The 15245-nt window shown below is 33.3% G+C and overlaps 1 protein-coding gene across 1 annotated transcript; it reads left to right on the forward strand.

Annotated features, from left to right (window-relative positions):
- The first annotated feature begins 10855 nt into the window (after window positions 1-10855).
- Window positions 10856-13807, forward strand: ADC2 (arginine decarboxylase 2). Its single transcript, XM_012229042.3, has one exon. The coding sequence runs from the start codon at window positions 11336-11338 to the stop codon at window positions 13508-13510; it is 2175 nt and encodes a 724-aa protein (XP_012084432.1). The 5' UTR covers window positions 10856-11335; the 3' UTR covers window positions 13511-13807.
- Window positions 13808-15245: the final 1438 nt, after the last annotated feature.

Consider the following 15245-nt stretch of genomic DNA (forward strand, 5'->3'; position numbering starts at 1 on the left):
TTACTCAAATGGGCAAAAGAGAGAATAAAAAAAAGAAAGATTTATTAATTATTTGACTTATTTTTTTTTAAAATTTATGTTAACGCGCAAAAAATAATTTTCAAGATCCGCGACTTATTTTAGGTCACCAACTTTGTTGGGAAAATTTAAAGTTTTAGCTAGATTGTTTAATGCAGTATTTTTTTTTTTTTTTTTCATTTTGCAAAAAATTCCAAGTTTCAACTACTCAACTTGTTTGATTTGAATACAAGTCTTAAGTTGAAGTTTTCAAGTTCAAATTACAGGTGCTCTAAAGAAAAAGAGCAAAAAAGTGATAAATACAACAAATATTTACATAAGCAATTGCAATTAGGAGTAAGCAATAGGCTGTCATTGACCAAAAATTATAGATCGAATCAATTTTTTTCGATTTGATTCGATCAATTATTCTATAAATTCGGTCATTAATTAATTTGGTTAAAGAAAAATATTTAGTTCTCGATTCTACTTCAATTACCATTTATACTAATCAATTTTATTTTTACGTTCAAAATAACTAATTTAGTTCGTGAATTAATAAATTAAATCCAAATCGAAATGGTCCAATTTGATTTTATTGGATTTTTATTATATTCGGTTTTGGATTTGGATATCATAAAAAGACATTAGGTTACACTGATGGTCTGTTTAGAAAAATAAACTGTTTTAATAGTTGTTAGTTGTCTCAGTAGCTATCAGTTGTTTAATGGAGGAGTTACTGTTTCACAATCCGCTCCCTTCAAATTTAGAGACTAATATATGCTTTACGCTATCAAATACTATAAATAATAAAAGTAACGTTTTCAATTAATCAAAATATTAAAAATTACATAAAAAGTTGTTATCAAACATGATCCACAATCGAAGTAGTTGGATTTATTTCCGTCCGTGAACCGAATGCTTATAATTACCAATGCTATCTTTGAGATATTGAGAAAAGAAATTAAGGGAAAGAGAGATATTACATAATTTTGTCTTTGAGTAAGTAAGACATCATTAATTAGTTGATCGCTTTAAATAGCATGCCTAACAGGAAAGAAAAATGCGTTTGAAAGATAATGTCAAACAGCCACTCACAATCAAGAAAGGGTTCAAACTTCAAACATGCCTCTGCCTATGACAACAATCTTTGCTGATTCAGTAATTTTGAATATTAACAGGGTAAAAAGATTCCATTCAAGAGAAAAACAAGCACATAGAAAAATAATATGACATGACAATTAATTAACTTAATCAATATTATAAGTATTATGTGGTTGCATTAAAATTAGTCTAATTTGAATTAAATATAAATTAAAATATATAATTAATATAGTAATTATAATTTTTCCTAAACTAAAAATGTGAAAAGTGTATATTTCTATTAGTAATGTATTTCAAAATTTGATTAGTAATAATAGTTATATTTGTTTATAACAGTACATAGTTATAAGGGCCTAATAGAAAATTATGGTAAATATTATTCTCCTCCAGAAAAGAAATAAGACTATGATTTGAAGCAAATAAAAAAAAAAAAAAAGAATCTATTTTATGGAATAAAAGGAGTATATATAACATGGTATATGAATAACTAATAAATATCTAATGTGTAATAATTATGATTTCTATTTTTTAAATTTAAATAGATAAATTATTAAATAAATTAAATGAAATTATCTTATTGGTTACATCATTAGTAACTAAATAACAATTTAAATCAACTTAAATATCTATATTAACTATAATTTAATAATTATTGACAAATTCTACAATAGGTTTCTATGTTGTAGAGTTGGCTGTAAAATTCAAATTGAAATTGGTTTGAAAATTTCGATTTTAAAATCGGATAGAAAGAGCTCAAATTTTAGTTTTTTTTTTTTCTAAAAAATTAAAATTGATTGAAAAAGGCCAGAATTGTTTGCTTTCCACAATGATTTCGCCGAAAAAATAACAAAAAAAAAAAAAAAAGTTGTTGGACCGACCCTCATTAAAACGAAACTGAAATTGAAATCAAAAGTGTAATTGAAAAGAATAATTTCCAATCTCAATTTCAAAACCTTACTATTCTTTTTTTGAATTCACTGAGAAAGTTCAACGGATCGAAATGACACTTATTGTCGTAAACACTCAAATTCAAGATTTATCTTTTTTTATATAAATAAAAAAACCAATCACACTATATCCTATGGAAGAAAAAGAAAAAGAAATTTTGCTATCCGTGCAGTTGCAGTTAACTTGCCATCTCCATTAGGCTGGGCTAGCATTGGATAGTCTTGCGCGTGAAAAATCAACATCAGTACCACCCACCCGAAACGCCAAAAAATCAAAATTGAAACCAAGCATGTGAGATGCCAAAACAAGAGAAGTTTTGGTAGGGAAAACATGAATTGGCGCTGGCCACTTCAATTCCAAGTCAACGAGGGTTGCGGGTAAAAGAGGAACTATATGTATGTCTCTTCTACATGTTTAGTCTTTGCACATGATACAAAACCCCACTCGTTGTCTTTGCACATGATACAAACGTCCATCCGTTGTTCCAGAATCGATAGTTCCGTTTGCAAAATGTTAAAGTGAAATTAAAATCAAATCGTTTTTAGGCAATATTTAAGAGAGGTTTTAAACTATTGGTTTTAGTTGTATTTCTTAAAAAAAGTTAGATAACTTATTTTAAGTTTTTTAAAATTTCTTTTAGATTTGTAGTTTAAATAAATAATAATAATAATAATACATGTTATTATTATTGAAAAAACTAAAAAATTTTAACATGTTTATGAGTTATGACCAAGGCAGAACCAAGTTGAGGACATGTAGAGCCCCCATAACCCTTGAGAACTCAAGTAAACGGAGTGAACTTTACGGATAAAGGACAGTTTAGTAATTAGAAGCCGAGGATAATACGCAAGCTTTGGCGTCGTTTTTAACGCGCTTTTTGAGGCTCCATCTAGTAGCGTTGGTATCTGAATCAACCTTTCCCAGGTAAGGTAACATCTATCTAGCATTCTTCTTCAAGTTTATTTGAGTCCAGAAAGAACATGTACATTCTTAGTTAGTATATTTTATTATTTATAGCAATTATAATTTTTAAATGATTTTTTATATGACCAATAGCAAGTTAACCAATTCATTTTTGAAAATAAATGATTAAATATTTGATAGAAGTAAAAAATGAATGAGAAGATAAGTAGAATGTATTGATAGAATTATTTTTCTCCCTCTTCTAATAGCATATATTAAGGTAGACAAAGTATTTGTTGTCCCATTATGAATGAGAGACAAAATTATTAAATACTGAATGGATATCTTACAAATGCTTTTACACTAATTCAATAGAAAGAGGGGAAATCTTCATTCTATTATTAGACGTTACAGGTCCGGGTCACGATCTGATTGAACCGGTTTTTCTTTTTCCATTGATCTGACGGATGACGAATCCCCTTTTTTCTGAAAGAGGAAGGGAACGGATTGGATTCAGCCTAAATTCATTCTTTTACATTGATGGGGAAACAAGGATTTCGGGAGTCCCTGACGCAGACTAGAGGGCTGATACGTACTGTTGACGACTAAGCAAACCTCTCCTTTTCAGTCGAGATCTTCAAACCTCTCCCGCTTGTCTATATTAAAAATATTTAATATCTTTGATTTATTTGTTAGTCTATCAAAAGTCCCCCGATAAGTTTCGATCATTTATGTTCGAGCTCTTTTAGTCTTTTTAAATTTTTAACTTTGAGCTTTTTAAGCCTTAATAGTTAATTCTAAGTTTCTTAGGCTCAGAATATTATGAGCGTGGAATTTTTTTTCTGAATTTTTAACTTTGAGCTTCTTAAGCCTCAATAGTTAGTTTTGAGTTTCTTAGGCTCAGAATATTATGAGCTCAGAATTTTCTTTCTGGATTTTTAACTTTGAGCTTTTTAAGCCTCAATAGTTAATTATAAGCTTCTCACACTTGGAATAGTTTGTTGAGTGCATTTAGACTTAGTCTGAATGATGAGAGTTAGAGTTGGTTGAAAAATGAGCGCCAAGGCTCGGAGCTGTTTAAGCTTAATAATGGTGAGTGCTCGAGCTCGAAACTATTTAAGCTTGATCACAACTATTTCAGCATGAACTAGGCCTCTTTAGGACTCCATATGGCAAACTATTTTTGCTTTGCTTTCTTTATCTAAAATACTTTTGATTTGGCTCAACGCCTCTTTATCCTTTTTGGACTTACTTGTGCATCATCAATTCATGATTTTTTTTTTTTTTTGAAAGAGAAAAAGTATCATATATTATCTCAAGGAAAAATAATCCATCAAACAGTCAGGCACTGAGTCCCAAACATGAACACGATTAAAACGATAGGACGCTCTAGCTAGACAATGAGCACCTATATTATCGTGTCTTCTAATCCAACGAACTTTGACTAGTGGAATGGAGGCTAATAACAATATACAATTAGAAATAACAATACCCAACTCACTCATATCTCTAGTCTTAGACAAAAGAGCATTAAAAATACTTTGAGAATCTATGAGGATAGTACCCGCACTCTGAATATGCCGAGTTATAAACTGTAAAGTGAAACACAGAGCCAAACCTTCTGCCATAAGTGGAGAGGGTAGACCTTCATAGAAACTGGAAATAGCATGCAAAAAATGGCATTCATTGTCTTCAAAAACAGCCCCCATACCCGTCGATCGTATATTAGAAAAAATAGCTGCATCCACATGGCAAGTCCACTTTCCCAGATCGGTAATAGCAGGTGTTACGTGCAAAATTTGTGCCTGGGGTATTTGCGGCTTCACCAAGGCATTCTTGAAGTCTTGAAAAAGAATAGAAGCAGTAGCACTAACATTCAAGGGAGTCCAATCCATTTGTTGCCAAAGAAATTTGTTCCGAGCATCCCACACACTCCATGCGACATAAGAGATAAAAAGCTAACTTTTCGTTATTGTTTTGCTTCAAGACCTGCAAATAAAGAGATTTAAAAGAAAGGTTAGTAAAAGCTTCCTCCACCCTACACACCCTCCAAACCTCCAACACCTTTGTGCACAATAATAATGCATGATTAATATCCTCCTCCAAATCACAATAAGGGCATGTAGTGTCCACATTCACACCCCGCCTGCTCAATCCCCAACGAGTAGGCAATAAGTTACGCAAGGTTCTCCAAATGAAATCTCTAACTTTTGGTGCAACATTAAACTTCCAGATACTCCCCCACCCCTCACCTTCTATGCTCTCATCACCCCTTCCCAACACCCTCAAGGCAAGATAATAACAAGATTTAATACTAAAATTACCCTTCTTATCGTAATGCCAAATCAGCTCATCCTCCAAATCTCTTACACTAAGGGGAATATCAAGAATAGTGTGGATATCCATCAAAGAAAAAAGATTAATAATCTTTGCCACATCCCATTGCCTCTCCCCCTCCACCAAAAGATCTTTCACCAGGAGAGTATTATCAATAAAAAGACTATCATCCTCCACATAAAATGCTCCATCAATGGATAACCAAGGGTCCTTCACAACAGAAATACGCCTACCATTGCCAACCCTCCACCTAACTCCATGTTTCAAGACCATGTTAAAAGACATTATAACCCTCGAGACAAAACTAGGGTGATGACCCGTTTGTGCATCAAGCAACCTCCTGTCACGGAAATATTTAGATTTGAAAACTCTATAAAGGAGAGTATTAGGCGAAGTCAAAAGACGCTACCCCTGTTTCGCTAACATAGCCATATTGAAACAATGAAGATCCCTAAAACCCATGCCCCCATCTTTTTTACTCCCGCACATTCGATTCCAAGCTAACCAATGGAGCTTCTTCTCACTACCCTTCGAACCCCACCAAAAACTATTCATCATTTTTTCCAACTCATCACATAGACATAGAGGCAATTCAAAGACACTCATGCAATAAGCCGGCAATGCTTGAATCACGGACTTAATAAGTATCTCTCTCCCCGCTTTGGAAAGAAACCTGTTAGACCAGCTATTTATATGCTTCCACATTCTTTCTTTGAGAAAACCAAGAACTTGTCTTTTATTCATGATTTAAATCCATAGTAAACACATGTAAGTTATTGGAGACAATGGTATCAAATATATATGATTCTCTAATAAATTATATAATTATATGACTCGAATAAATAAATACTTATTTCACGAATAATATAATTATTATAAAATAATTTAGACAATAATGAAGATTAAATTATCAATCAATATTTCATGTCAAATTAAATTTAGCTCATCTTGTAAAGGAGGAATATGTGAACAAAATAATAAAAGTTATATTGTGAGAAAACTTCACTTTTTCCTTTTTTTGATGACACCATTATTTTATATAATTTGAATTTTTGTTGTACCATTTATAGCTTCACCAAGCAATGAAGAAAATCTTTTTCATCTTCTTTTTTTGTATTTCAAAGTATGTATTTTTGGTGCGTTCTACAATGCTCATACCAATGAAATAAAATGTTGCATGTTCAGCATATTCAAAAAGTTTGGCATATTTATTAGTTCCTATCAAAAGTTCCCCAACATTATGTTGATCATTTATGTTCAGCTTTGAGAACACTACCAAATGAAGCATTCTCTTAGGAAAGAAAATAAACATTAATACATACATTAATCAACTTTTTTTTTTCACTTTATTTTTCTCATGCTCTCAGTTGTCAACAATGAGATTGCTACAAACAGCTATTAGTATAAATTCATGTATGATGTTGGTATTTGAAAAGATAAAATATCATGTGAGAATTGCTAATTATATATGGAAACCCATTTACATAAACCCATTCATATGAGTTTTCCAAAATGAAGGATTATTTCATAAAATAAATTATAAATTATCAAAAAGCTAATAAGATATAAATTATTATACAATATTTATGCAGATTATAATATCATAATTCTCTAAAGCAAATTGAAGAACATTATTTTACATGATGTGTTAATGTAAAATTTTGATGTGTATGATTCAAGTATATAGAATAAAATCAATATAAGTTTATCTTTTATTTGCGAGGCAATTAGGTACTTCTTGCATATCCTTGAACTCTTAATTGGTGCAAAGTAATTTGCATTTCCAACAGACAACATTAATTGATGGATTTCATTAGAAGATGGATCAATGATTCTATATTATTGTTGTAGAAGGGGTGTTTCATGCTCACCACACTAATTTGATAGAAGCAAAAAATGAATGAGAAGATAAGTAGAATGCATTGATAGAATTATTTTTCTCCTTTTTCTAATAGCATATATTAAGGTAGACAAAGTAGCTATTGTCCCATTATGAGCGGGAGCCAAAACTATTAAATATTTAATGAATATCTTATAAATGCTTTCTTTGACCCGAGCGTTACAAATTTTTTATTGATTTATAATGCTCGATATAATTGTTACAACACTCGATATCATTGTCTATATTAAATATATTTAATATCTTTTATTTATTTATTAGTCTATCAAATATTATCGATGACTTGTTTACTAGTCACTTCATAATACTCTTTTTTTTTTATCTATCAATAACTTTTTTTTTTTTTTTTATATGGGAGTGGTGTCTAACCCTTAAGACAGACTAATGGACATACGTAATCCTTATTCTTCACCTTGGTTCCATGCAAATGCCCCCTCTGCATGGAGGTTAATAACTATTTCCAAGGAAGATATTACAATCTGCACAATTTAAAGCAAATCAAATTCAATAAGGGGCAGAATAACAATTATAAGGTATTTTTTTTTTGTATAACCATGACGTGTAATCTCTTTTACACCATAGAGTGTAAAAGTTTTTTGTGCTCCTAGTAAAGTATACTTCTCGGATATTGAACTTGTGTTTGTATCTTTATGCGGATTGAGATCGCTTAACACCCTAATCAATACCTTATTGGTAACCCATGACCAACTTTCATACTTATGTTAAATACACTTGCAACTTATATAAATAGGAATTATGATAATGTTAGACATGTTTATAAATTTATTAAGTGTGAAATTATAAATTATTTTATTTTTCTACAATGTAATTGTTGACTACAGCTTAAATATGTTAATTGATAGCTCAAACATGTTTATAAATTTATTACAATGGTAGCTTTCTCTGTTTATAGGTTTTAGGCCCAAGCGACCATCTTGACACTCTCTATGCAATATATTCACGTCCAAACCAAACTCTTCTCAATTCAAATCTCTGATTTGGGCCTAATTTTTAGGCGGCAGTCAATAAAATGATTATAAATAATTATGTAATGAAATATATATTCAAATGGAAAACTAAAATAAATAATTATATAAAGGACTAGAATGCACAATTATAATATTATTATTTAGTTGTTAGAATGATGGCAATATGTTAAATAAATCAAACAATCATCACTGGCATTTCCTATTTAGCATTTAAGTACATGCATAAAAGAAAATTATATTATCTTCTTTTTCTTTTAGTTATGTCTATTTGGTATAAATCTTAAGTTTAATTAATATTTTCTTTATTTATTTCTTTATTTTATGCAGACCATGTGTTTTCTTTTTTTAGACTAGTGTAAAAAATATGGATTACTTGTTTTATAAAAAATCTAATTATTTAGGATTTTTTTTTTTTTTTGTTAATGTGACTATGACAACTTTGTTCATGTCTAGTATAAATATAATTAATCACTTAATTATTAAAATTTTGTTTAAAAATAAGAGGAAAGAAAATAATGGGAGAAATAAAATATTATATGATATAATTATTTAATGCTTTTCATAACCTTTCTAAATAAAAAAAAAATTTCTATTCATATTTTCCTTGCATATATTTTTCCTTTTAAAGAATAATCCTTTCCTTGCAAAGAATAAAAGTGAAAAGGAAATATTTGTAATTTTTTTAATATTTAAAATTAGATGATAAAATTGAAAACTACCGTTTTGTTATCTGAAACTCAAAAGATTGATGCGTGTGGGTTGCGCGTCAACAAATAACGTTTTGAAAAAATAAAAAGAAAATTGAGCGTCAAACTTACTTGCAGTCGCAGAATCTTTCTCTCCATCCCATCTCAGATAAGGTTAAAAAAGGGTTAGCTATTGGCTAACCTCACCACCACCGCTTTCGTTTACCATTGTGGAATCTCGATTCTCTTTTAAGTTTTATATCTCGTGATATTTTCAATTTCTCTTTCAGTTTCATCATTCTATTCTTTACCTCTAAAAAGAGAAACACAAATCATTTCGCCTTTCATAATCAAATCCTTCTTCTTTTCCCCTTTTCTACTTGTGACTCTCACTCATTCACTATTTTATATATTTTTTTATATTTTAGAATTTCATCAACAAAATTATGCGATTTAAAAAATTTACAGCGTCAATTTAAAATAAATAATATCATGATATATTTATATGATTTTAAAATATATAAAAATATATACATCAAGAATAACTTAATAATAAATGTAAATACAGTCTGATAATAGATTCAGATTTAAATTTTTACTCTTTAATAATAAAAAAAATCGATATACACGATGTGTTTATATGTTAAGTGATGTGATAATCAATTTTATTCTCCTTGTCAATAATAACAATGATAATGTTTTTCAAATTATTAATCTCTAATATTTCAATCATTAATTATCAATCATAAAACGGCTCTAAATTCATATCATACACTAACATAAAAAACATGCATGTCCTGTGTTTAAAAAAAAAAACTTCAAAAGTCCATTATAAAAAAAAATGTAATTTATAACTAAATCAAATAAGCTTTAAGTTCTGTTTTAAAATATATTATTTTTTCATAATATATATATATATATATATATATATTTAATTTTTATTTTATCTTCCCATACTATTTTTATAATTCTTTTTTTAACTTTTTATATTGTTTATATAACATGTCGAATATTTTTAAATTTCAAATTTAAAGTAAGTGATTTCGTAGACAAAAATAAATTAAAAATTTATATTCCTTTGGCAATTATCTAATTGCTAAATTACTTTCTGCCCTATATAGATTGCCTTTAATAAGCCTTAGTGTATTAATATATTGACTAATAAGATTGAGTTAAAAAAAGTTGCGAATTCAAAAATAGGAAAATATCAAAAGAATATCTATGTGCTGTATTTAAAAAAGCAGAAATACATATATAAAATATAAATAAATATTAAATAAATATATATTTAGTAGGACGATTTTCAATTTTCAAGGGTATGCATACTTTAAAAAAAAAGAAAGGCAGGAGAAGTTCACTAGTTTTGATCCTGAATTCCTGGCTGACTCGTATGCGGTACCCTGCACCTGTAGCCTCCTAACTGAAACCAATGTGAGTATTACACGAGAGAGGCCAGAAAGCACGTGACATGCACGTGGATAATAATTTCCTTTACATTCAAAGAAAATGCCAACTAAACGCCCCACCTGTGCACCAGAAATCTCAACGGCAAATAAGGAAGCTGCAACTAACCATTTCTTTTACGTGGCAATATCACATTGCCATCAAGAAGCTTCCTCCTCCTTTCCTCTTCAAATATCACACGACACGATAACATTTTTCTCACTACGATATTTTATCTTAACCTCAGACCTAACCTACCCCCCTTCCCATTTATCGCCACGAGAGAATTACTACAACCGAAAATAAGGGTCCCACATCCCTCCTTTAGGCCACGCGGCAATCCGACGCTGATTCATCCTTATCAAGGGAATCTCACTCCCCAAAAATGTAAAATTCCCTAAAACCCAAAATAAAGGAGAAAAAATAATTTTAATATAAAAAAATTATAAAAACGAGAAAATGAAAAAGATATTTGCATAATGGCCCAGACCCGGGCCCACAAGCCCAACTAGCATCCCTTCATCTTCCTATATAAAGAAGCTTCGCCATTCATGCAATTCTCGCCAAGTTCTACCTTCGTTAACGTCTTCTCTGTAGACAATACCAAACCCTAGCTCTTTCTGTGCTTATCATTTCCATTGCTGCCCTTCATTTTCTTTTCCTTTCCGGGAAATCTTCATTTCTCTTTCTTTCCATTTTTATCTTTCTTTTAGTTGTTAGATCTGCGTGGTGTGGGGTTATTTCGGTGCATAAGTTTTGTTTGATTTCTGCTTTGAAGCTTTTGATCTAGGACTTGTTTATTTTGGTTAATTTTCTTCTGAGCGGTAGTTGTGGGGATTAGAGAGAGAAGTAGGGTAAAAAGAGGGGGTTGGTCCGGTTCCGATTGATCTTCTTCTGCTTCTTTTGAGGGGGTAGCCGGGGCCTCGGCCTCGGCGGGTTTTAAAGCCCCCACCTGCACAAACTGAGAAGAAAATCATAATAATAACCCTAACTTCTTTTTAACCCAAAACAGATCGTCGCGGAAGAGGATGCCGGCCCTGGCTTGTTGCGTAGATGCTGCCCTTGCGCCTCCCGGCTACGCTAATCATGCAGGGGATAGCTCCCTTCAGTCGTCGATCCTATTTTCCGGCGTACCTCCGGCACCTACCACCACCACCGCATCCGCCATTGATAACTCTCCTTTCTCTCATTGGTCACCTTCCCTCTCTGCCGCTCTCTATAAGATCGACGGATGGGGTGCTCCTTACTTTTCTGTCAACTCCTCCGGCAATATTGCCGTCCATCCTTATGGGACTGATACGCTGGCTCACCAGGAAATTGATCTCATGAAAATCATGAGGAAAGTTTCGGATCCGAAGTCCATGGGCGGGCTTGGATTGCAGCTGCCTCTTATTGTTCGCTTGCCTGATATCCTCAAAAACAGGATTGAGTCCCTGCAGTCAGCTTTCAATTATGCAATCCATTCTCAGGGCTTTGAGGCTCATTACCAAGGTGTTTATCCTGTGAAATGTAACCAGGATCGTTTTGTTGTTGAAGATATCGTGAGATTTGGATCTCCATTCCGGTTCGGGTTGGAGGCCGGGTCTAAACCGGAACTCCTTTTGGCTATGAGCTGTTTGTGCAAGGGAAATCCAGATTCTTTCCTTGTTTGTAACGGTTTCAAGGATGCAGAGTACATTTCTCTGGCGTTGCTTGCCAGGAAACTCGCCTTGAATACAGTGATTGTGCTTGAACAAGAAGAAGAGCTCGATTTGGTTCTTGAAATGAGCAAGAAATTATCTATTAGGCCCGTGATTGGTGTTCGAGCTAAGCTGAGAACTAAGCATTCAGGTCATTTCGGATCTACTTCAGGTGAGAAAGGTAAATTTGGGTTAACCACAACCCAGATTTTACGGGTTGTGAAGAAGCTTGAGGGAGCAGGAATGCTTGATTGCCTCCAGTTGCTGCATTTCCATATAGGGTCTCAGATTCCTTCCACTGCGTTGCTTGCTGATGGTGTAGGTGAGGCTGCACAGATCTACTGCGAGTTAGTCCGTCTTGGTGCTCAAATGCAAGTGCTTGATATTGGAGGCGGGTTGGGAATTGATTATGATGGATCCAAATCTGGTGATTCGGATATATCTGTTGCTTATGGACTCGAAGAATATGCTCATGCTGTTGTGCAAGCTGTTAAGTTTGTTTGCGATAGGAAGAACATTAAACATCCGGTGCTTTGCAGCGAAAGTGGTCGGGCTATCGTTTCTCATCACTCCATTTTGATTTTTGAAGCTGTCTCCGCAAGCATGTCAAGTGCAGCTGCATCAATGACTTCTGCAGGGTTTCAGTATTTTGTGGATGGACTTACGGAGGATGCAATTTCTGATTACAGAAACTTAACATCTGCAGCTATGAGAGGTGAGAACGATACCTGCTTGCTCTATGCTGACCAATTGAAACAAAGATGTGTTGATCAGTTCAAAGAAGGTAGTATCGGTATGGAACAATTAGCTGCTGTTGATAGTTTATGTGAATTGGTTGGTAAAGCTGTTGGATTATCGGATCCTATTCGGACATACCATGTGAATCTATCAGTTTTTACTTCAATCCCTGATTTCTGGGGTATTGGGCAGTTGTTTCCTATAGTCCCTATCCATCGACTAGATCAGAGGCCGGCCGTGAGAGGGATTTTGTCTGATTTAACATGTGACAGTGATGGAAAGATTGATAAGTTCATTGGCGGTGAGTCTAGCTTGCCGTTGCATGAAATTGAAGGTGGACGGTACTACTTGGGGATGTTCTTGGGCGGGGCTTATGAGGAGGCCCTCGGTGGAGTTCACAACTTGTTTGGTGGCCCGAGCGTTGTGCGGGTTTCGCAGAGCGATGGACCCCATAGCTTTGCAGTGACTCGCGCTGTGCCCGGACCATCTTGTGGTGATGTCCTCCGGGTTATGCAGCATGAGCCCGAGCTCATGTTCGAGACTCTCAAGCACCGTGCTGAAGAATATTGCCACCATGACGAAGACAGTGATGATAGCGATGGTGATCATCACATGGGCAATGCTACTTTGGCTAGCAGTCTTGCTCGCTCTTTCCATAACATGCCTTATCTTGTGGCTTCTTGTTCATTGACTGCTTTGAATAATGGTGGTTTCTACTACTGCAATGAGGATGCTGCTGATTCTGCTACTGGGGATGAAGACCAGTGGTCCTATTGCTGTGCTTGAGATTAGCATCCCCCCACCAACTTTGTTAAAACATATTGTTGGTTTGTGTGTGTGCTAGAGGTCGTCGTGTTGTTTAACTCTTTTATTTAATTTTTCTGTCTATTCTTAATTTCCATATTTATCCTTTTTATCTATGGCAAAAGATGGAAGATGCAGTACAACCTTTTGCATTTTGTGATGAAAGAGGGATTGGGAAACCGAATAATCTATCCTTTTGTAAATTCGGGATCTTCGTCCCTCTTTTTATTGTACCTTTCGGTAGATTTTTTAAAGTTTTTGGTTCAATATTGCCTTTCATCTCTCTGCGCATATTCCTTTCAGTTTGATATATGCATGTTACTTGCAATACAATGCTCAGTCACTGCACGGCTACATGGAATGGCATAGTCATTTTTTATTGGTGGCTTTTTTGAATTAGTTGCTTTCTTTTCCTGACTTCTGATCTTGTGTAGGGCCTTCCGTTGGAGGTCAGATTGTGTTAAAAATAATAATAATAATAATAATCATTATATGGAGATATGTCTTTTGTGAAAAGGGCTTAACAAATGGATTCTGAAATCGTGTTCTGTGGGGTCTAATTGTTTTTAATTTTCGGTCGCGGTTATAACAGTGTTTGGTATGTAACTTAGACTTTGGTGTCATAAATTGACCTCTCAATTGCTCGAATCAGTCAGTAATTGTTGACCATTTCTCCTAAGAAGAGATGAGGTTATTTTGCAACAGCAGGGTTTTTATTGCGTGGAGTATGGTTGCCTTTTTGTGCATTCTTCGAGTGGTTTCTCTCTTGCTGTTGTGTTTTGTTGACCACAACTTTGTGGCTCCTAGCTAGCCTCGTGACATCTTGTGGTCAAAAATTGGATGTGGTGCGATGCTATTTGTGGGATACAAAACTTGAAGAGGCTAGTGATTGGTTGTGAGACGCAAATTATGCCTTTAGAATGTTAGTGGAATAACAATTGAATTACAATTTGAAAAACAAAATTAATTATAAGGTCAAAATGTATCTTAATTAGAAAAGTTAAATGAAACTGATTCCTCTATGAAACAACTTGACCGAAAGAAATAAAAATAGGAGGCTTGAAGGTTGCAAATTGGTATTGATGCATGGCCTTTGCTTTACAAGTTACAAAATATTTTGTGGAATGAAACTCAAAGATCCACTTTAATTAATACTTCATCCTGATTAAAGACATTCGTAAATCTCGTTCACAGGTATGACAGTGTACTGCATAAACCTGTAACATGCTTTTTTTTTTTTTTTTTTTTTTTTTTTGGAGAAAACCTGTAACATGCATATTAAAACTTCTTTCGGGTTTATTTCAGTAGTCTTTGTATTAGTATTTGCTTAGTTCTGCTTTGCTTTGACTTGGTTTTCTGATCTTCATATACGGGGTCTTGAAAAGAGTAGTACTTTACGACATCCTAAGCTGTTTTGCCCTGAGGTGCCTGAACCTGGCTGGTATGAGTTAACCCAAAAAAAAAAAAAAAAAAATGGAAAGAGCAACAGAACTTTTTCTATAAGCAAGATGTTCATGCTTTACTTGTGCTTGTTCTATTGGCAGTGAGTTGTTTGCTGGTATTATGAAAATTCTTGTGAAGAAATCGAGAAGGGCAAGTTCGATGTACATGGGCATAAAAGAACCGTCTAGTTTCTCTGTTCTAGTTCCCAATTTTAATAGTCTTGCCAAGAAGCATCTCTTGCTATTGCATTAATGTGTTTCTTTGTTTAAGCAGG

Source organism: Jatropha curcas, chromosome 1, assembly GCF_041381405.1.
Source record: "Jatropha curcas cultivar XTBG-Jc1 chromosome 1, XTBG_Jcur_1.0, whole genome shotgun sequence".
Taxonomy (NCBI): domain Eukaryota; kingdom Viridiplantae; phylum Streptophyta; class Magnoliopsida; order Malpighiales; family Euphorbiaceae; genus Jatropha; species Jatropha curcas.